This window comes from Chanos chanos, chromosome 1 (assembly GCF_902362185.1).
Source record: "Chanos chanos chromosome 1, fChaCha1.1, whole genome shotgun sequence".
Lineage (NCBI taxonomy): Eukaryota > Metazoa > Chordata > Actinopteri > Gonorynchiformes > Chanidae > Chanos > Chanos chanos.
The window spans coordinates 25856277-25878916 of record NC_044495.1 but is presented as its reverse complement, the minus strand read 5'-3'; the positions used below and the strand labels follow the sequence as shown (position 1 = coordinate 25878916).

The following is a 22640-nucleotide window of genomic DNA, read 5'->3' as shown; positions in this document are numbered from 1 at the left end:
AGTAAAAATGCTTTAAACCCTATAAATTTGGCTATCACTCAGCAGGCAGGCAGCTCCTGGCTGATTCTAGAAAACAAATAGTTTCTCTCTTTTAGCAGGGCTAATTAATGCAGGCAACACCAATAACCTCATTAGTGTGTATCTAAACCATTAACTTTTCAGTAATCATGGGACCAGTAAGTTGGCAGCTTGATTTGATTCCACAGAGTTTGGGTCTGTTGAGTATTCTTCTAAAAGACAGGCTTTAAATACAGAAAAAAAATGTGTGCAAACATGAAGATGGAGACCATTATCTACATGTGAATTCACATCATTAAAATTCACATCACACAGCTGGAGTGAGCTGTCGAAATAAGACTTTCACATGGAAGATGTCTGAGGCTGTACATTGGTGCAGAGTCTGTGAGTCATGATTCATCCAGAGACTGTAACCCAGGTCCCTCACTGTGCAGTCCAAAGTGCTCCACTGAACAAACCTCCGATTATTATCTATCAGCTCAAGTGGAGAAAGTCAAAGGAGAGAAAAACTCTGAGTCAATGAGCTAGCCCTGAGCAACACAAGGATTATTTCGCTTTGCACCAGACACTGATTCATTGGCTCTGAGTAAGAGCTGGGACCTTGGGGGCGGGCACCCTGCCAACGGGAGCGCTGCGAGGTGGCCATGTTGGCGGCTTTACTCCATGTTGAGACGTGTAGCCGGGTTCTCTGAGAGCCAGTCAAGCCTCTGCAGCATGCAAAGATCGATAGTCATTCAAAGAGTCTGCTAGAATCAGCAAGAGTATTCCAAAGGCCCTACCGATTACTGCCAGGTCTCACCTCATCATGCTGGTTTGGCTAGCAAGGGTTAAATAAGACCAACAGCGTGGAGCATTGTTCAGAAAACTGGACTGTTGACGCAAAGAAATTTAACTCAAGTAGCTGGGCGATGGAGAAAATAGAAGTCAGTCAGTCAACCTGGATTGTTTTTCTTTTGTCAACATGCTTAGGATGAGTGGAAATTTATGTATTGAGGCTGCAAATGCGCAAAAGTAGAACAACTGACTGCAGAATTATTTAGGAGTTGTTATAATGTAATGAGTTGTAGGACTACACCACACATCAGTCAATTACTGTCACCACTTCACAGTTTTCTGAATGTGTCTGCTGCCCCACGTGTGAGTGAACATGTAATGGCTCTGGTATCGACTGAATCAATTTTTATGCCTCAAACACAATTTAAAACTTCCGCCCTCAGGGCTCTAGGTGTATATTCATAAGATATGCTAGATGAATGCTGTCTGAGTGCTATCTGAATCTCATTTAGGTAATAAAATGGGCCACACCAGGCCATGTGGTGGGTAATAGTTGTGCACATTGGCATAAATGTATCCTGTGATTTGAGTGGGCATAAAACGCAGATCAGATGTCTTCAGTGTACACAGTTTGTTTCAGTTATGAGACAGCATCTCACATTCATGAGCCAAGAGGAGGAGCAAAGCAGATCTATTGACAGTAGCTCACTTTCAATGGCACCATGTCCCATTCGTGCAGCCTTGGGCTGCTCCATAATCAGCCTGCACAGATCCAACTGCAACACCTGTCAGTCTAACTCTCCACCTGTCCCTCTGGCTGGTCACTCTGTTTGGTTTTCCCCGGGCATGATTACCATGACAACCTCCTAATTTGTTCTTGAGCCAAAGTGTTATCGTGTCATCGTCAAGCAGATTATGATGTATGAAGTCTATTGGAGACCCTCAGACCGAGTCAGTGGCATGCCAGTCGTGATCCATGTTATTAATCTTCTCCTTATAACTCTGGCAATTAGAATCTGTCTGCATGCATGTTATTAAACTCAGCTTAGACCACTTGGATGATGAAGGCTAAGATTGGAGAATTTAACAGTTGTACACTTGATCTGAGTTTACACTACCTTCTGCACTGCAGATGGTTCTGGTGCATGCAATCTTTAAATCATATTTTATGTATACATTTAGCAGAAGCAATAAGTATCAAATAATTATTTGCAGTCAAATGCTAAAAGGTCAATTTTTCAATGTCAGTTCTGTTATGTCTGTTTTCTAGTCATCAAATACAAATGAAGTCAAATCTCCACTTTCACGGTAAATGGATTGTCCACATTCATAACAGAGGGCGGTCTCAGTCTGTATGTATGAGGTTATGCCAATGTGCCCTATTAATGTGAGGGTGAACTATAATTAAGCATTTCCTCTAATGGTTAAGACAGGATAAAAATAAAGTTGGCCGAGCTTTAAATTATATGCCAACGTCTGGATAATTGCTGGTGGTTTTGATCAGTTTCCTAACTTACACTGGACAATTTTTGCCTCACCTTCCTTTCGACAGATGGATATTTTTTTTTCTGTAGTCAGGCTCTGAAGTTATGGCAGAGGAGTGCAGTGACCTCTTTATGGCCTCTGTATTTCAGCATTCTCTGCTATTCTGATGTCTACCACATGCTGATGCTATGGGCAAGTGGGAAATTTAGCCAAATCCTTTCTTTCCTCTTCACTGAGAGCCAGTGCCTTTTCTCTGTTTTGCAGCAAAGTCCCAGCTAATACATATCCTCACTGTCCATCTGATCGCTCAGTGAAATGCTGACGGTCTGAGGATATTTTTCCTGTTTTTCTGTCTGTTATTTGGTGGTTTGTTTTGATGGAGGGCATGTTTATAGTATAATTGCAGCTTAAAGTAAGCAAGCTAGGAATATAAAATGTGTTGAGGCACCTGATAATTCAATCCTGTTGATTTGCATAGACTCATTTGTTCCTGGAGGCTGTCCACGGCAGCACATGAAAGACAGGATGGCATGTATGTGTGTGTGTGTGTGTGTGCGCGCGCGTGTGTGTGTGCTTGTGTGTGTGTGTGTGTGCTTGTGTGTGTGTGTGTGTGTGTGTGTGTTTCAAGGCTGATATGGTAATAGTTTGGAGGCACATATTCATGACTTCCTTCGTTTGTTGTTTTGATGTCAGCCTGGCATAGTTTGGCTCCTAATATCAGAAGAGGTTCTCTCGGCTCTGTTCCCTGTGATTATGTTTTAGAAGCACTTTGCCCTGCCATTTGGTTTTGGCTTTGCCATTGTTGTGTTTGTTGCGTTGTCTTATGAAAACTACTTTTGCAATTTAAGACTCACTGGTATAATTACTCACAAAGGGACCTTCCAAAATGTGCCTCTGGTGTAATGTTCACGCCACTTCAGATGATCACAATTAAGATCTCTTCTCACTCTGTTTATTTCAAACAGAGGTCTCAGATTTTTCATAAAAAATACATGCTAGGTCCACAAAAAATATGTAATTATGTTGAAACGAATGCAACTTTATCATTTATCAGTAAGGGAATATAAACACGGTGACTTTACAAAATCCAGATTTTAAAAAGTTCGAACATGTCCCTTTGTTTCTCGGTAGTCTTCCTTTTTACTGGATATCATCAATGCACAGTTCACACCTTGATGACCTTAAAATGCATTCTATATATTAGTCATATGCATACTTTAGATATACAGAAACTTTGGGGCAGACTTTATGGCCTTGAGTATTTCCAGATCAGCTACTGTCTGCTGACCTTTCTTCTCTTTGACCAAACTGAAAATAGCAGCCTAAATTTTAGTTCTTGTTCATTAGCCATGTTCATTAGTCACCAGCCAATTTCCAGCATGGCGTCAAATACCGTCATGCATTCTTTTTACCCAGTTGAACTATGATTAAATAAATACCCCATTTCAGAGGCTAAACATTCTTGTTCTTTTACCATTGCAGGTCAGTTTTCCCCCTGGAAGACCTCTAAACAGGTAAAATGCATTGTCTTCCAAACCTGAGCTGTCCCCTTTGCTCTGTGTCTGATTTACCATTAATTAACCAACACTACAGAGGGCATGTGTATATGCACATGAATAAACTGGTCATTCTGTAGTTAAGACGTTTGAGGTGCTATGAAGAACTACTCTGTTCTGTTGTTTTTAACCAAGGTGGCCACCTGACTGCCCCTGCTCTCCCTGGTTATATCACCCATACTAACTCATTTGTCTGTTTGGCTGCAGCTGCTTTTTTTTTTTTAGTTTAAAACTTACATCTTTTTTTCCTGCAAAGACACTTGTACCCTTAAAATGGCCCTTTATGGATATAGCACTACAGAACATCACCTCTCCATTCATTCACATCTTGCACATTAAAGTCTATCAGCCACTTTGTATCCAATGTGAATTTTTGTCAAAAATCTCTCATTACATATCTAAGAGATCACAAAATAATGTATTAAATATTGTATCTATAGCTTTAAATAAGCTCTCAATGATAGTCTAAAAAGAGCACAAAAATCATATACAGTAATACTGTATCTATGGAAACCCTAACATGACTCCTTTTATCTAAATGAATTCACATAACTCCTCCAAAGCTTAATTCTGCTCTTGTTTACAATAACACTCTTTCTTTGAAACTAATTGTATCATTGTTCCCATTTGTCTTATCATTTACTTTTTTAATATCCTCCGCTCTCTTTATCTCAGTTCTTTTTTTCACATCAGAAAAGCATGAAATCATATTTCAACTGTTTAGTTTGCATATTTGCTGGAAGCTATATTCTTTGTCCATGCTTCTTGTGTTCATGTCTTCTTACTCAGCGTAGCATTCACTGTTCATGTGAGCTTCATTCAGACATGCAAAACTGACAAAGCACATGAGCTTTCAGACATGACCTCTAAAGCCCACTCACTCACTCACTCACTCACTCACTCACTCACTCACGGCCTTCACTCACTGCTGCCCCTGTACCTGAACCACATAGCCAACACAAAGGGCAAAAGACTTGAGGAGATTTCTACACCAAAAATCAGCTCTTCTCAGGAGTTAGATATGTTCCTGATGATGAAATGCTCTGTGTCTGTGCATCTGTGTGTGTGTGTGTGTGTGTGTTTCACATTAATTCCATTCCAGAGCTTTCTGTATTTGTTGCCTGACCAGCTACTCACCCTCACTCACTCCATTAGGCTATGTAATTCACTCAGAGAGGGCACTGGGCCCCAGTGAGCTGAGGCCCCATCTTCAGAATACCACTACTTGTAGTCATAAACCCTCCTGATTGCTCATCACCTCCATGCAGTGCAGGGGAAAATAGAACAGACAAATGGAGTTCTTACTCCTACAGCACAGGAGGCAGACATCTTTAGCTCTGCTCTGAAAGGTTGAATATGGTTAGTGAAAGCACAGTGCACCTGTCTTTTCTGTCTGTCTCCGTCTGTCTCTTTTCTTCCTCCCTTCTCCCCTCACCGTTTTGAGGGGTTTTTTGGGGGGTTTTTTTTGGTCATCTAACTTTGCCAAACTTTCAGCCACAGAGTTCAGCTGAGGTTTAATTAGAGATCATTTGCTGCTGGAACATTTCCGCAGCCTACAGCGGTCAAAGAAAAGTTTCATAAAATGTAAGTTATTAAGTAGTTGATGCACACCAAGTAATATTCAGCTCTGCTGGGCATTATTAACAGAAGATAGCCAAAAAAATGTGTGTGTTGGATTTTTAAAAGAGCCCCTTAGACAGTGTCAAGTGCTTGTCTCTGTTCACCTTTCAGAACTTTTTATGTACCCCAAAACAGTCACAGTTCCACTCCAGTTGATTAGACACATTAAAATGATTAGCTACCACCATACTTTGGTCAAGATCACTGCCTTGTTTCCGTTGAAGATACTTAGATGAAAACTGATGTGCTGACACATTGCTGTAGATTTCAAAGACATGTAAGGTCACAGGGGTTGTTGTCGGAATTAGCATGTTACACAGCAGCACTAGCATAAACAAGTTCAGTGCTATCTCTTCAGTCCCCAGTGGTAATCTCAGTTTTTAAACCGTCTCTTTGGTTTACTGAGATGAATACATTTTCCAAATCTCAGGCCCTATTTGAATAACCCCTTTCATTTCAAAAGCTTCCTCTGAACAGTGATATTCCTATTCCATATGTGAGCACATGCATTTGCTTGGCAGTGATAACAGAACAGTGATATAGTTAATATGTTTTTTTACCCTGCACACAGCAGCACCGAGCAGTTGTTTGGTGTTGAGCTGTGCAACAAAATTAATATGCTCAAATTGACCTGCTTTAATGTGATCTGGCATTTTCCCCCTCCCATCTCTGTTTTTTTTTCTTCACTTCTAATTATGCTAGTGCATGTTTGGATTTGTTGCTTACTGAATATTATTAGAAAAACTGGGGCTGCTGATGGACCAGGATGTACCTGCTTGTTATTCCCAGTGCGTTTGTGTGTGTGTGCGTGAGTGCATGCCAGTGCATAGCAACATATACTAATTCCCGACACCATAATTCCCTTCTTTACAATCAGTGTTTGAGTATAGATCCTTCATCACTGAATGAGGTAGATTAGGATGTACAAATAGTGAGTGATGTTAATTTGATTTTTGAATGTTTCTGCAAGCATCCTTTTAAACGTATCTGTAAACTCTCCTTTCCATAAGAAATAATTGCTGTGAAGAAGGACACTATGTTTCCCTTGTATCCCTTCAAATCAGATTTATGTCTGGAGATTGTGAGAGCCCAGGGGAGGCGCCCCCTGCCGACTCGACTGGGAGTGGGGCTGGGTTTGGGCACTGACTGAACAAATGCGCATGTGTTTGCAGGTCCTGGAGCTGTGGGAAAACCAGGGCAGCCCCCACACCAGCCTGTCTGTCCCTGTCCTCCCCCACAGTGCCCCCTTCCCAACACACCACCTGCACAGGGGCTCTGTCCCAGACTATGCTGAGGGCTTTGATCTGAACAACCCTGAGCCCTATGCCCTTTATGAGAAGTCCAGGGCTATCTTTGAGAGTAGGCGTAAGTAACAACCCGCCCTCACTCCACTGCTGCTCCAGACTTAGGTCGGAGCTGAAAATTTAATGGTGAAGTTATACTTAACAGTTGGACCCCCTGTAGTGAATATGTATACACACACACATACTTTACACTCCCACACACTCACATAGACACTTGCACAGACACATACACACATATGTGCAGGCGTTATTAGAACTTTGGTGGCTGATTTGCATGAAAAATGTTGGTCTTTTTTTCAGTGCCAAGTGCTGTGGAGAAATAATGACAGACTCAGAGACATGTGTGCCTGGGTTTGTAGGATATAAAACAGTAATTATGCCCTGTGCTGTGATCCCAGACGGTTTCATGTTATGATAGATGGTTTTCAGGTTTTTCGTGTCTTCATTACAGATGAATGTGCTTTATTGTAGCTTATTTATTCTTTACACCTACAGTTAGTCTAATGCCTTAAAATTTCCTCTTTAGTAGTAGTTTCCAATGAACCCCCTGCCAGGTTGTACTGAAATACCATCTCAGTGAATCAAATGGGAATGATAGTTCATGTGAGGAGAATACCATATTCACTCATACTTGCACAAACTGAAACGCGTCAACTTGAGATTCCATATCTGTCTTCTCAGGCGTCAGTCAAAACTTTACATTCGTGGACTTTTGATATGCCTTTGTTGGCTCTAGCTATACTTTAGTCAGTCTATACTGGTGTCAGTTAAGGCCATCTCCACTGGCCACATGGTTCTGCACTGTGTGGCTCAGTTTGAATGTACATATTGCTTGTCTTGAGATTTGCTTCGGGAGAGAGGAGCTCTGCTGGGTTTATTAATTTTGTATGACCTTCTTTAAAGAGGACAGAACTGTTTGTTGAGCTCTTTTTCAGGCATCACAAGTCTCCACATTTCACTCAAACTTCGCCTACCTCTTTTCTCTGTTCAGTCCTTAGAGTGGAGCTGGATATGCCCCTGATGGTTGATTAGTGGTTTGCTGCATAGTCTATATTTACTTCAAGTTCACTTAATCCTGTATAGAGCATTTACAACCAGCAACTCAGAGATCTCTGGTGCTTTTTGAAGGCTTATGCGAACACATAGCTCGCTATTTAAGACACAGACTGTCAAATATACTATAAATGAAACCTCTTTCCTGTAATGTCACTTTCCTCTTATCTACCCTCTTCTGTAAGTACACTGGATAAGTGAATGATGGCTAATCTCTGAACTCAGGAATGGAGCTTAGAGACACTGTAAATGGGTTCTGTGGTAAGAATAGTCCATTTGTGTTGTGCCCCCCCCCCCCTCTCTCTCTCTCTCTCGGTCTCTCCGTTGTGTTTCTCTCTCTCCCTCCCTCTCTCAGTGCACGCTCTATATTCTGTAGCTAATTCCATCTTTTCAAGTCAAAATTACATGGAATAGCACAACCTGATAATGTTACTATTCTTCTCTTGTATTGATTTCATCTGGGGGATGTTTCACAAGGTCAGAAACATACTGACTTTGGAAACTGCTGCTTCATTCCAGTACCTACTATGATGGAAAATTAAAGTCTGTCCCATGCTGCTCACTGAACTTAAAAAGATTGATGTATTTCACAATGTAATCATTTTACAGTCTAAGGAATATGCTGTACGGTGGAGGATTTAGTATGATAACTGTAATGAAGCGCTGAGTCTCTTGTTTTCTACCAAACCTCTGATAAGACAGTGCTTCCTTCCAGTGCACACTGGATTGCACAGTAATAGTCTTTATGGGTTCTCCCTTTGGTCTCCCTTCCCAGAGTCCGGCCCCTCACGGACAGTCTACCCCGGTGATCCTCCTGGTGAGTTGTTCATGGCATGGCACTGACTCCTCCAACTCTACTTGAGTTATGCTATTAAAAGTGGTTAAATTGTTTTAAAAAATCCTCATCAGCTTTATGTTAGGTCTCTATTTACATGTCCCCAGTCTAACAGACTTGCCAACTATCTATAGGTATCTGTCTCCAGGTATTAAAAATGTTCAGACAAATTATTGCACTCTGTGCTACAGTAATGAGTAACTTATTGGAAAATATTAGAAATGGTGTCCTCATTAACCGTGTAACTGTAATTTAATGTGAGATACAAGAGTGCTTGTTTATGCATCATATTGTTTCATGTGTTCAACCCTAAAGCGGGAAATAAATGCCACTCAAAAAAAAACCCCATCGGTAAATAATCACTCGAAAACCCACAGGAAGTATATCGTCTCAAAACATTTTGAGGAGTATCCGAGAACTTCTGAGCTGTCTCTGGCTTTAGTCACTGTGGTCTCATGCACTCACAGACTCATACACCCACAGACTCATACACTCAGACAATATCAGCTCCCTGGCTGCATATGACTTGTGCTCTTTCCTTGTTTCTGAAGCAGGAGCAGAGTACCAGGAGGTGGAGGTTCACCTGCGCAGGCAGAAGTCTGGCTTTGGCTTCCGGATCCTGGGGGGCGATGAGGCCGGCCAGCCTGTGAGTCCGGACGCCTGCGAGAAGGCTCGTATGAGACGGGCTGGAAACCCTCTCATCTTTACCCACTAATTCACAACACACACACAAGGCTCATGGCAAACAGAGAGAACCTGCAGTGGGCGAAACCCCCCAACAGTCTTTCACACGCCAAACACTGTGTCAACTAATTGGTGTTACTAACACTACCTGTCCTTTTACTGTGTTTCTAACAGCCTTTTCTGTCCATACTCTTCTTGTTCACATAGTGATCACGTGATGTACTCCTAACTTCAATGACCTGTGACAAATGTGTATTTAAAATATGGAAATTGAACAAAGAAACAAAATGCATTATTAATATGAAATGCAAAAAATATTCAAACTCTAGTTTATGAGGTAGTTGACACAGATTGGGCTGAACTGCTCCCTTCTGTAGGTTCTCCAACCCTTTGAACTGTAGTGTATCCCTACTGACTGTGCATGTGATCTGCAGATCCTGATTGGCGCTATCATAGAGAAAAGCCCAGCAGACAGGGATGGCCGTCTGCGGCCTGGCGACGAGCTCCTGTTTGTGGACGGGATCCCAGTGGCAGGAAAACCCCATCGTTATGTCATCGACCTGATGCATGGGGCAGCACGCAATGGCCAGGTCAACCTGACAGTTAGGAGACGGATACAGGGTACAGGTGAGAAGGGCTGTGTGTGGATGTTGGGATGAGACAGCTGGCTATCAGTATATATCTGCTGTGTTTGTCCACCCTCTGTTCCTCTCTTTCTACCTCCCTCCCCCTCCCTTGCACTAGTTCTAAATCTCTCTGACTCTCTTTCTCTCTCTCTCTCTCTCTCTCTCTCTCTCACACACACACACACACATACACACACACACACAGAAATGCACACACACATATTCGTTGTAATTTTTGAATTTTATACTTCTTTTTTTTAGTCATTCCCTCCATGTTGCTTTATCTTCTGTGCCTGTCTTGTGCAATAGAGCTGTTGGATTAGTCTCTCTGTAGTGCTAATATCTTCTCTTTCACTAACATCAGCTCTCAAACTGTCTGCCATTCAGCCCCCAGATCCTAACTACTGCCCCAGACACATTCTCCATCCTTAAACTTGTGTTATGTCATTTTTGTCCCTTCATTTTTCTTATCCTTGGCCTGAAATTCCTCCCCCTGCTGTTTGTCAGGAGGGTTAGAGAAGTTTAAGGTTTCTGGGAACTGTTCACTTAGTGCAACCTGACTTTATTAGACTTGAAAGCTTGATCACAGAGGAGTTGTAATGAGCTTTGGACAAGCTTCAACTCATCCTCGGTTGTGTCTGCCTTATTTATTTATTAGACTGCCGCTTAATGTCCCGTTTTATTTATTTATTTTTTTTGTTCACTTAAATTATATTTCAGAGCATGCATGATAAGAAAAAGAGTTCAGTTTTGAATTTTAAAGCCAATTTAGTGTCTGTCGAGATAATGAACTCTGTGCAAATTCACACGCTTGTTTTGCAGAGTCTGCTTTGATTTTAGTTCCATTAATGTAAATCCTTCCCTGGTTTTTGAAGTCTCAGAAAACGATTCAATGGCACAACGCATCAAGAAACTTGGACCTGTCTTTAATTTCCCATACTATTATCCTCAGACCAGAGCTAAGTTCTTGGTTTTGCATCCTCTACACACTAAAGCTGATTGTCCACTGACGGAGTACTGCTAATGAGACAGGATTCATTGTCCCCCTCCCTTTCTCTTGACCCCTGTAGGTGAGCCGTGTCCAGAGAATGGCCGCAGCCCGGGCTCTGTGTCCACTCAGCACAGCTCCCCCAGAAGCGACTTTGCTTCCGGAACCCTCCCCAACAACATAACCGCTGCACAGAACTCCTCTGCCACAGGCTCCTCCCCTCCAGAGGCTGCAGCCACTCAGAACATGCAGGCCAGTGACGTCATCATCAGCCGCAAGGAGAGTGAAGGCTTTGGATTTGTCATCATCAGCTCCTTGAACCGACCTGAAAGCAATGCCACTATCAGTAAGTGGCCTTCACAGCTTGTCATTGTGTGGTAGAGCTAGAATCAGCTGTCCTAACCCATATGCAACTCTTATCCAAGCCAGTATAAGCCAAATCAAATTACTGAGCTCAGATCACCAACTAGAGTTGTCAAGTACTTATACGTGTCTTCTGTCTCAGCTGTGCCTCATAAGATTGGCCGTATCATTGAGGGCAGTCCAGCAGATCGCTGTGGTAAGCTGAAGGTGGGAGACCGTATTCTCGCTGTCAACAATCAGTCCATAGTCAGCATGCCACATGCAGACATTGTTAAACTCATCAAAGATGCTGGGCTTAGCGTCACGCTGCGAATCATCCCACAGGAAGGTGAGTGCAACCACACAGATCTCCTAGAATGAGAAGAGCAGTTGTTAGTATTAACACTTTGTTATATTAATATGTCTCATTTTCTACCTGCATTTCTGAACATTGACCTGTAAAAATGCATATTGTTTGAAGCTGCAGTAAATATCTGTGCCTTATTTAACACGTGTTTGCATGTGTGTACTTTCACAGATAGTCCTTTGGAGAGCTTAGAGAATGCTGAATATAATGTATTGGATACTTTTGTGCATTTGTCATTGTTGTCATAGCTGGCTATGTATTTGTATATAAATTATGTAGCAAGGGACTTTTGTACTGAAGTAGTGTGTGTGTGTGTGTTATTCAGAGCTTAACGGCCCTCCCTCGGCAACAAGCTCAGAGAAACAGAGTCCTATGGCCCAGCAGCACAGTCCCCAGGCTCAGCCCAGTCCAGTGGCCCAGCCTAACTCAACTCAACAAACCATTTCAACATGTCAACCCAGTCCTGTCACTCAAACTTCCCCAGTAACCCAGTCCACTCCAGTAACACAACCCAACCCAGCAGCCCAGCCCACCCCAGTAACGCAACAAAGCCCAGCCAGCCAGCCCCCTGCACCGCCTGTGCAGATATATGCTTATGACAGCAGGTAAGACCTGACCATCACCCTCCATATGCACTCTGTCCTAAAACACATTTATCTGACTGACTGACTTTTAAAGGGCTTTGTTTTTAGCAGCAGTATGTTATCAGTAGCAGTATATGGAGCCCCACAGCTGAGCTGTGTATGTTCGCTGCCACTTTCTGATGCCAGTGTAGTGTCTGATTTTATACATACAAAACAGGGAACATGTATATATGAATGAGGGATCTCAGAGAGTCACATATACATACAGCCTCTGAGAGCACTAATTCTCTCTCTGCATTGGTGGGGTAACATCAGTTGACTTTAATGGAGCTCTAAATTATTTACCTGTGTGGTTGCTTAAAACAGGTCTTCAAACATTTATACGAATCAGGAAGGAGTGAAGATTTCACTAAGTTTTTTTCACATATCACTCTTCACGCATGAAAATTTCCAAAATCACTCACCAACTCAAGATTTCCTTTTTTAATTGAAATTATATGGCCAAAATCTTTGTAAAGTAAATATTTTTTGCTAAAAAAAATGCACGAAACATCACTATTATTTTCTCATAAATGTTTTTTTTAATTTGTTTTGTTGGTCAGCTACAGGTCAGAGGTGAAGGCGCGACAGGATGTGAAACCGGATATTCGGCAGCCCCCGTTTACCGACTACAGGCAGCCCCCAGTAGACTACAGGCACCCTCCTGTGGCTGACTATCGCCAGCCCCCCACGCTAGACTACAGACACCCACCTCTGCTAGACTACAGACAACTGTCCACTGATGCCCGACAGTTCCCCATACCAGAGTACAGACAGCCACAGGTAGATCTTACATGAACAGACAGCAGCAAAACCAACTCTCTGATTTGTATGGTAGTTTATCTGGCAAACAATTTGTTTATAATCAATGCGAAACAATTTAAGCATGAAATACTGTTTCTGTAACGGTTTGAAGTTAAACAGAAGTAAGTGTTCAGAATCCTTTTCTAGAACAACAGCAAGAAAGTTTGTGTTTGTGTCCATCCCTCACAGGATTTTGACTTCTTCACTGTGGAGCTGGAGAAGAGTGTGAAAGGCTTTGGCTTCAGTATTCGTGGAGGGCGGGAATACAAAATGGACCTTTTTGTGCTGCGATTGGCCGAAGACGGACCAGCCATTCGCAATGGTAGAATGAGGGTGAGTTGTCATCATATGACATAGTTGAGATATGTGAATTTCCCCTTTACTTAACTATTTGCTTAGCTGGGAGATGTGCAATTGTTTGATATTTTGGGTGTAGTCCCCAAGGGGCAGTGTAGGGTATGCTTTGAGATGATTTGAGAATCTTTCACAAAGATGCTCTATATGTTGCATTCCAGGTTAACAGAATTACTTCAGATACATGTTTTCTTTTAAACATGTAGCTTACTCTTAGTTTACTACAGGTTCAGTAGGTGATTCTTAAGGTGCCCCCCTGTGATCAAGGGACAAGAACAAGATAATGTTTTCAGACTTTGACTCTTGTTTTCACCATCAGCTCTACTTCAACATCGGATCCACTGAAATGGAGAATTAATTTTTGCTGCTTAGCAAGTGGGGAGTTTATTAGTGCCTGTCATCGCGGGACTTCAACTGTATCACTAGATGGATCTTGATCATCTATCAGCCCCTCACACCCCGCTCCCCAGTCCGGCCCTGTCTGCACCGATACGGGCTCACCATACATTTCTTATCAGTAATGAACCTGTCAGAGATAATATGAGTAAAATGCCCACAGGGGATATTACTCTCACTCCCTCTACCCCCCTCGCTCTTTCTCACCTCCTCTGAGACCAGCCTCTTCAGATCAGCTCCCAAGCCCAACTGAATGATGACTGCGACTCTTCCTGACTCTCTGCAGTTTCTCTTGATTTATGCCATTAATAATGGCAGTCTCATAGTCTTACAGCCCACCCAACACTTGGCTCACTGGATTCTTAGCAGTTCTGCATTGTGATGGCACATTGACTTCAAAGGAAGGATTTGTGATCACAAGTGTTTAAGTTGCCTTAGAAAGAGACTGCAGCAGCTCAAATTTGCAAAGAAAAATCCATTAGCCTGTATAGCATTTGGTATGTTTGGCCCTTGGAGAGCAGACCTGTCAGGGAAGATATGTTCCTGCCAGAGGGACTGTGTAGGGCTGGCCCTGATCCTGTTCTACATTTACACTTTGCACAGTTTACCTATGGAATCAACGAAGTGCCCATCTATCAATGAGTCAGCCAGTCGATCGATCAATCAATCCATGCATCAGTCCATCCGACCACCCTTCCATTCACCTTTTAGTCAAAGGTGTTAGTTCATGTGTAGCTATGACCGTAGAATGATCCTTTTCAGTCATTTGATATTAACTTCCTTTGCTCTCCACCCTTTTGGTATTCACCTCCATTCAGATCCACCCCTAATGACACCTCATGACTGGACCATTTTTGGCTGACGGACTTGAACCCTTGCATTCAAATGATTTTGGCTAGTGGTGACGAGCATGACTCGTATAGTTTTCATAATGGTTGGGTCACCTGTTAGCTCCTACATCACATGGGCAAGATCCTATTAGTCAAGTATGCCCTAAGCTTCATTCCAAAAGCAGGCACTGTGTGTCAGTGAGACCTTGCTGCAGGAGAGGGGAACCTGCACTCATTCATATAGTCAGAGACAGTCAGAGAAAATTTGTGTGAACTCAGGTAGCAGAGAATTGGCGAGCAAATAATTACTTTCCCTCAAGACAAGAAGCAAAGTAATGATCCACCCCCTCATATCATACAGAGTTTTAATCTGCAGGAAGTGGGAGGAACATTGTTATTCTGCTGTCATTGTCTTCCTGGTCTGCAGGGGACACAGCAGCCATAATTCATTCATTCAGTGACATTACCAAAACGCTGCTGAAATTAGTTAATGCCGGCGCTCAGTCACGACTGGTAACGCTGATTAGAGCTTTGTGGGTGACATGAATAAGGGATCCATATCGATCATAATAAATAGTTATACATTATTAATGGGACCTCTGTACGTTTTATTGTTTCTGTCTCAGAGTTACGTTTCAAAACCTGTCTTGTGTACTGTTTTGTGTACTTACCTCCCTTTACAGATTTTTCCTTTCAGTATTTTCACATGCACACTCTTAGTTTGTTTTACATCAATCACAATCTCACACACACTCAGAAGTTATAAACATATCTTCTTTCATGCACAGGTAGGAGACCAGATCATTGAGATCAATGGAGAAACTACAAGGGATATGACTCATGCGCGTGCCATCGAGTTGATTAAGTCAGGGGGACGAAGGGTGCGTCTGCTTCTGAAAAGGGGCACGGGCCAGGTGCCTGAGTATGGTGGGTCTCTACTGATCCTTTGTTCATGGCACATTTTCCTCAGCTTAGGTCCTATGCCTTGCCATATAACTACACTAAAGCCAAGCAAACTTTGTGCAATTCTCATCAAGAGTTTGTTGCTCATATAACATGTCTGATTTGTCTGAATTAAAATGGTCATATACAGTCAAATTAAGGAAATACTATGTTATGAATAATTAATATTTTTTTAATGATTATGTGATATTGGAGAATTGGTGATTATTTTTTTCTAAAACTCGTAGTGCCCAACTCCTTAAATCTCACATTAGCTTAAATCCATTTATAAGGCCAGTGACCAGTCTATTAAAAACAAACCCCTGGCAACACAATGGTTTTTCACAAGCTAAAGAATTTATTACATGCTGAAGGCGTAAGTACATAATGCCTTTAAACATTTAATATAGAAGACATAGTAGTTTGATCTGAAATAACTTTCTAACTCTCGAGTAGCCTCAAACTGTGTAAAATAAAGCATTTAATGACAGCTGAGCATTAGCAACATACAGGAATCAGTGACTTTCCTTGGACTTGCTCCTCTTCAATATCTCTTTTGTAGCTATTTCTAACAAAGCATTCTGTAATCTGTCTTTTAATGCATGTTCCTTGTATTAATATAGCTAAAGCTCTTTCTGTCTCTCTAATAAGTGTTCTGTCAGTAAATGATCTTTTCAGAGGTCTATTCTCTTTTGTATAACTTAGTAACTGTACAATAACATCTCATCACCAGGCCTCTGCTCTAACTCTAATGATTGGTCTAGGTTCTTACTTCCCCTCCTATAGGAATGGTATCTTCCAGCCTCTCCATGTGCATGAAAAGTGACAAGCATGGCTCCCCCTATTTCTTCCTAATGGGCCACTCTAAAGACACGGTTTGTAACTGAATGTGCATGTGTTCTAACACAGTTCTCTGGTTGGTGTTTTTGTGTGGTGTGGTGAGGTGTTGTGTGGTGTAATATTCAGTTATATCTTTCTTGCTGTCTTCTTTTTTTGCTGTTGATGTTTTCTTTGATATAGGTTTGGGGAAGGGCTGGGTGGTAAAGTTAAAAATTCATATAGTATTATAATTGAATTGTCAATGGTAATGACATTATGGAATCACCTGTAAGCAGTATTTACAATTTTTAATCCATTTAATAAGGCCAGTGACAGTTCTGTTAAAAACTACCACCGGCAACACGGTGGTTTTTCACAAGCTGAAGAGTTCATGCTCAGGGCACACAATGATTTTAAACACTTCATATTTTCTTGCCTTACCTTACTGCCCACCTTTTCTCTGCTTTTTTCAGCACAGATAGTTTGTGTGTGCTTGCATAATGGCTAAAATTGTTTTGCTGTTCATTTAAGCCATAAGACTAGCCTAGTGGTCATGTTCTAATGTTGAAAATCTTTGTTTTTTGAATGCTAGTAAATGTTTAGCTACTTGATGTAGCTGTACATTTGTAAATGGGAAAACATTTTTTTCTCTCATGCAAACAGATACCCTACTGGTATTTTCTGTAAGAGCAAAATCCTTCCTGCAGAAGGAACGCCTCCTGATTTAGTGGTCAAAGTTTGCTAGTTTGCAGTGAAGGTTTTGTTGTGTGTGTGTGTGTGTGTGTGTGTGGGTGAAGGCTTTCATCTAGGTAAGATTCGTTATGGTGGAATCAACTGCTGTTTCCTGAACACTGTCATATGACTGACCTTGGCAAAGCTCCTTTTTATGTTAGTCCAATGTCTATTTTGTGATGTTTCCCAGTCCAACCTGATATCTCTGAAAAACTGGATTTTTGAAGGAACAACACAGTAATCGGTAGATCGATGTGTAAAGAGATGGAGCAGCGGAGCTGTGCCGCTGTCGACAGCATTTTGTTCAGCGTTTTGTTCATTTCTCAGCAAGTTGTAGACGAGTGAAGTCAGGTGTGTTAGTGCCAGGCAAGAACAAAAATGTGCAGTATTGTAAGTTTGGAAAACACTGAGCCAATGTATAATCTCTAGATGAATAAGGTTTCAGATCTTGTGAATCTCTTCAAGTAGAACATTCTTGTCACCTGCATATGAGAGAATTACTACATATTGCCAACTCACGCTACCATAAACACTCCCTGTACAATAAAACCATCACTAAGATCCCATAAACTTACACCCAACCTGCCCCCGCCCGAGAGAAAAAAACAAAACCAGACTGTGCAGCAGCACTGGAGTCATGCTGAAATACAGTCATCAGGACTTAGCTTTGGCAGGCTTTACGTCTTTACATGGAGCAGCCCTCTCACATTCTCCTATACAGCAGAGGATTTTATTGGCACAGAATTCATTTTCCTCTGAAGGTGTCTGCTATGTCCTGCCTGTGTACCCACATAAACCTGAAATATACTGTATGACCGTTATGTAGTGGGCCAGGAGGTCCCACGTTAAATCATAATCCGTCAGTTCTTCTTTCTATAGCCTCAGTTTTCACAGTGGTATGGAGAACTTGGTTTTATCATTTTAAAAAATGCTGTCTTAAGATACGTTTGCATGGTCTTGTCACTGTGAACAAATTGTTTTCTCTTAGTCTGTGCGTCACTATCTGTGTGTACGTATACATGTACAGTATGTGTGTGTGTACGTGTGTGTGTGTGTACATACAGATAACTAAGCCTTCAGAGAAGGCAGCATACACAAGGTGTCAGAGGGAATTAACTTAGTGCCAGTTGACTGTAGAGATTTCAGGCCTCTTCACACAGTCCCAGCAGGAGGCTGCATAACTGCACTGCCATGCATGTCACTCCAATACACAGAGCCTGGGATGACGAGCAACAGAACAGGATAGGATGAAACCCCAGAGTTTTCTACAGCAACAAACTCTCTTAACTCACAAGCTGCACAAGTACAAATCCAGAACATTACATTGTTTGTGCAGTTTCTTTGGAACAAGGCTATGTGAGTAGAAGGAATGGAGTGTCTCAAGGTATATGAATTAAACAATATAGACTGACTTGAACTGCACCGAGCTGATGCTAGTATCTAAACCTAGAAACAGCCTGAAATAGGATTTGGTCTTAATTTATCCAGTGTAGTCCGATTAAATGAACTTATATTACTTCAAATAGCTCCTTTAATTTAAAGACATACACAATTTTCTTTCAGATCCTCAATAGAAAATGCCCCTACAAGGCTTCATGTAGTTTAAGTAAATGCTAAGGACACTTCAGTATATCATTTGCTATGGAATATCCTGCAGTGTTGAAGTCTTTTAGTGCATTTTTGAAGTTTGTTGGTGTCTGAGTGTTTGGTTCAGAGGTGCTTTTTTGCTGTCACTCACTGTGTTGCTATGTTCCCCAGCAGACAGTCCAGCCCCCTGGGATACTCGCCCTACAGCCTCCCCAAGCCTGTCGGAAGTAGCCTTGCCCCTTGACAGCCTGACGAGTCCATCACCTTCATCCCATCTGAGTCCACCCTCGGATCTGCCTCACCCATTGCCCCTGGAGGCAGCGGTGCCAGAGAACATGCAGAACCCACAGGGGCTGGAGCCAAGAAGCCCAGAACAAGTCAGTACAGGGAAAAGGAAGGCACAGTCTAGTGGGGCTAGCGGCAGCAGCAGAGCCAAACAGAGAGAGGGTGGCAGGTCCACCCGCCAAGGCAGCGGGGTCAAGGGGCAAAAGTCTGATGAAGGAGATGGGGAGCCTGTGGAGCTTAAACCCTCCAAAAGTGGTCGTGGGAGATCCAAGGAACGTAGGGGAGAGAAAAGCAGCATGCCATCCAGAAAAAGAGAGCCCACCCATTCGCCCGAAACCTCCAAGACCCCCCATCCAGATGCCAGCATGAACAGGGGCAACGGCAACCTGGATGGTGCCACTATCTTACCAGGGGTCCCTGCACAGCTGAAAGCCCAGCCCAGAGAGCCTGAGAAAGGTCCTGGAGAAAGCCGGCCCAGCCGCACTTCCAAGAACACCACCAGCAGTCGCAGCAGTGCATCAGGGAGGAAATCCACTGTGTCTCCAGGACCATGGAAGATTCCCGGCTCCGACAAGCTCCCCAGCACCCTGCGCTCTGGGTCCTCCACTGTGAGCAGATAACACCTGAGGCCTGATGCATAGAGGCCTGTTTTGAATCTTAACTAAGTCCAACCTTGACCACCCCTCCACAGGCGCCCTACTCACCCACCTCACAAGGGACCTTTCAATGCATTTATAGAGAGAGAGAGAGAGAGAGAGAGCATTCTTATTTATATTTTATTCTAAATTATTTTAAGAGAGATATGACACCCACCACCTTAAGAACTGGAATCATCCACTCCAAAAAGTAAACCAAGCAGAATGTGTGTAGCGTGCAAGGACCCTGAGAATGGGAGTATCAAATGGATCAACTGTGTCTATTAGTCTGTGGTTCTATCACTCTAAGTGGCAACCTACATAAGTACAGAACCATTGATTTTAAAGCAGAACTGATTACTACAGCAGTGTTTTTATAAAATGGGATCTATTTTATGAAAAGAATGTGAGGAGGGGTTTGTTTGACCTTAGTTTTTGAAACTTAAGAATGAAATTAAAGAACAAAAAAAAAAGATCAATAAAGCTATATTAGAGAGTAATCAATGGAACTCTGCCTTAAATAAAATTGTGCTGAAATGAACTGCAGATATCTCTAATAATGATCAATGTTATGATATAGAAATAGATATATTATATGGGTCTAAATCTGTGGGGTATATTGTAAATACTGTCATCTTAATATCGTCATCTTAACGCAAGCAAATTGGACTTGTGTAAGTGTGAGGACACTGAAATGCAAGAACAATGAGTTTGGAGAACAGAACCCAATGATGGGTCTGACCTGTGATCACACTGTTGCTTTGGTGTAGAGTCTGTGCCATGGACTTCAATAGGCTCTGGGCCTCTATTCAGTTGTCACCGTCCAGCTCCATCTGGCCAGTGAGAATTTTACTGGACGTCTAGGAAAAAGCAATCCATGGAGGCTGGAATGGTGAGAACGACCAAAGTGGGATTAAAGTGGCTGGGCAGAGTGCCTTACAAAGAGAGACAGATTCTCAGTTTGAGTTCTGGGTTCAGAATATAAACATGAGACCAATCGAGCATCACATATAGGCTGCTATTAGGTCTACATACACCTTTGTCGACAGTATGTCAGATTACTATGAAAACACGGAAGACAGGTTAGGTTCACCTTTTTATATTTCTGACAGTGAATGCTGATCTGCTTTTAAGCCTCCCAGAGTGGTGATTCCATCTAGTGTTGCTTATTGTCAGACATGAACAGAGAATCTTGCAACCTATTTTCTTACCTAGTGAAAGTATCAGATCTTTTAAGAGAAACGTTAATGATAATAATAATAATAATAATAATTATTATTATTATTATTATTATTATTAATAAGGATGGACTTTGTCTTAAAAAATTATGACATGAGGAGGGGAAAATGCAGATGGGATTATGATAAATGGTATGTGTTCCTCTGTGACAGTTTTGTGAAGGAATCTATTGCTGAGCTAATCTGTGCTATTGAATCTAACCGTAGGATCTCTTTCAAAGAGCTAAATGGACAAAAAATAGTTCTGCATCCCAAAGGCTTATATTGTATGCATACTGTGTGGTCCCTGACGCCTCATCTCAGACAAATTGTTTAAAAGTTTGTTTTTAATGTCAGTGAGGATGTTTCCAGAGTTGACAACATTAATTCACATGTCCTTCCCACAGGCTGTGTTCCAATCCACTTTTTTGTTCTTTTAAAAAACGCCCCCAACAAGACCCCATCTGCTCCCTCTATTATATCCACACCCCAGTTCCATTATAATCTGTCTCTCAATGAATAAAGCAAAGGCTAATTCATCTGTCGCTTTCTGACAGCTATTGTAAATGAAGACAAGCAGAGTCGACAATGATTTGGTCATTACAAGAGAGTGAAATTAATGCTCCCGATAAAGGAAAGTAATTGGGAAGCTATCACAGTGTGGTCCCTTTTTTTCCAGGCATCAGATTTTAAGTGGTAATTTTCCATAAAGGATGCTAACAGTCACAATCAGAGAATGACATTGTCAGAACAAAGTGTTTCACCATAATTGAAGGAAATGCATGTGAATGAGGTAGGTGAGCAGTCTTGCATAGTGTTACACAGTGTTCCTTAGTCCATTCTCATAGTCTCCACTGCCTGGCACTGTTTTCAGCACCTGATTCATTGCATCGAGTCCTCAGTGATGACGTGTTAAATCAGGTGTTTCAGCATTCATATGAAATTTAAATATTCAGGGCAGTTGTGGCTGTAGAGTACAGAGTTGATAAACAATTTAAAACACAACTGCAAAGAACATGAGATGATTTAAAGCACAAATTATAGAAGCAGCATTTTAACTGAAAAGAACCATCTCTTGACTGTTTCTGTCTGGCTGCAGCTAAGAACAGTACTGTTGAGTTCCCACTCTAATGTTCCCATGGCTCAAACTTAGACGAATAGACAAGCTGCATCCCTGAGGTCAAATTACAAAATCAGCTGTACCCTGCTTTTTGTTTGACAACGATCCGAGATGAACTCTAACACTAAACCTGTGGAAGAGACCATGTACATGACTCCCACCATACTCGTTATCACTGTGTAGTGTTAGCGGTCTATTTACATTGTACAGCTGCATCTCTATAAATATGATTCAATGTATCATTCATAGTCACAGAGGCTGTAAGTGAGCAACTATTTTTATGAAATGCAACACTATGAATATATTACCTTTTGCAGAAATCTTGTTTACTGTATGATATTCCAAATACTGTCAAATAAAATCCTGACACGGTGTAAAGTACTCAGTGAAGACCCCATGATTTTTTTTTTAACTGAACGTTGAAGCATGAGAGACTATGTCATTGTAAATCATTCATGATTCCTTTCTTGGTAAGAAAACAGCTCTTCAAGCACTGACATTTTGAAAGACCCTGGTATGACAGCCTTGTTGTTTCTTTGTATTTTTTTTTTTTTTTTAATTGCAAAATCACAAAAAGATTGGCACGGTAGAGCAGCAGTTAGCGCTGTCGCCTCACAGCAAAAAGGTCCTGGGTTCGATTCCGT

The 22640-nt window shown here is 41.8% G+C and overlaps 1 protein-coding gene across 1 annotated transcript in view; it reads left to right on the top strand.

Annotated features, from left to right (window-relative positions):
- Positions 1 to 19705, top strand: part of magi2a (membrane associated guanylate kinase, WW and PDZ domain containing 2a) — a 121945-nt gene extending 102240 nt beyond the window's left edge. Inside the window, exons 11-23 of the mRNA XM_030767767.1 lie at positions 3760 to 3791; positions 6626 to 6818; positions 8586 to 8627; positions 9197 to 9291; positions 9764 to 9956; positions 11026 to 11289; positions 11449 to 11634; positions 11978 to 12040; positions 12137 to 12257; positions 12839 to 13058; positions 13269 to 13412; positions 15448 to 15586; positions 18911 to 19705. Of these exons, the coding sequence (XP_030623627.1) occupies positions 3760 to 3791; positions 6626 to 6818; positions 8586 to 8627; positions 9197 to 9291; positions 9764 to 9956; positions 11026 to 11289; positions 11449 to 11634; positions 11978 to 12040; positions 12137 to 12257; positions 12839 to 13058; positions 13269 to 13412; positions 15448 to 15586; positions 18911 to 19644 (2426 nt within the window). The 3' untranslated portion in view covers positions 19645 to 19705. The remainder of the gene's footprint in view (positions 1 to 3759; positions 3792 to 6625; positions 6819 to 8585; positions 8628 to 9196; positions 9292 to 9763; positions 9957 to 11025; positions 11290 to 11448; positions 11635 to 11977; positions 12041 to 12136; positions 12258 to 12838; positions 13059 to 13268; positions 13413 to 15447; positions 15587 to 18910) is intronic.
- Positions 19706 to 22640: the final 2935 nt, after the last annotated feature.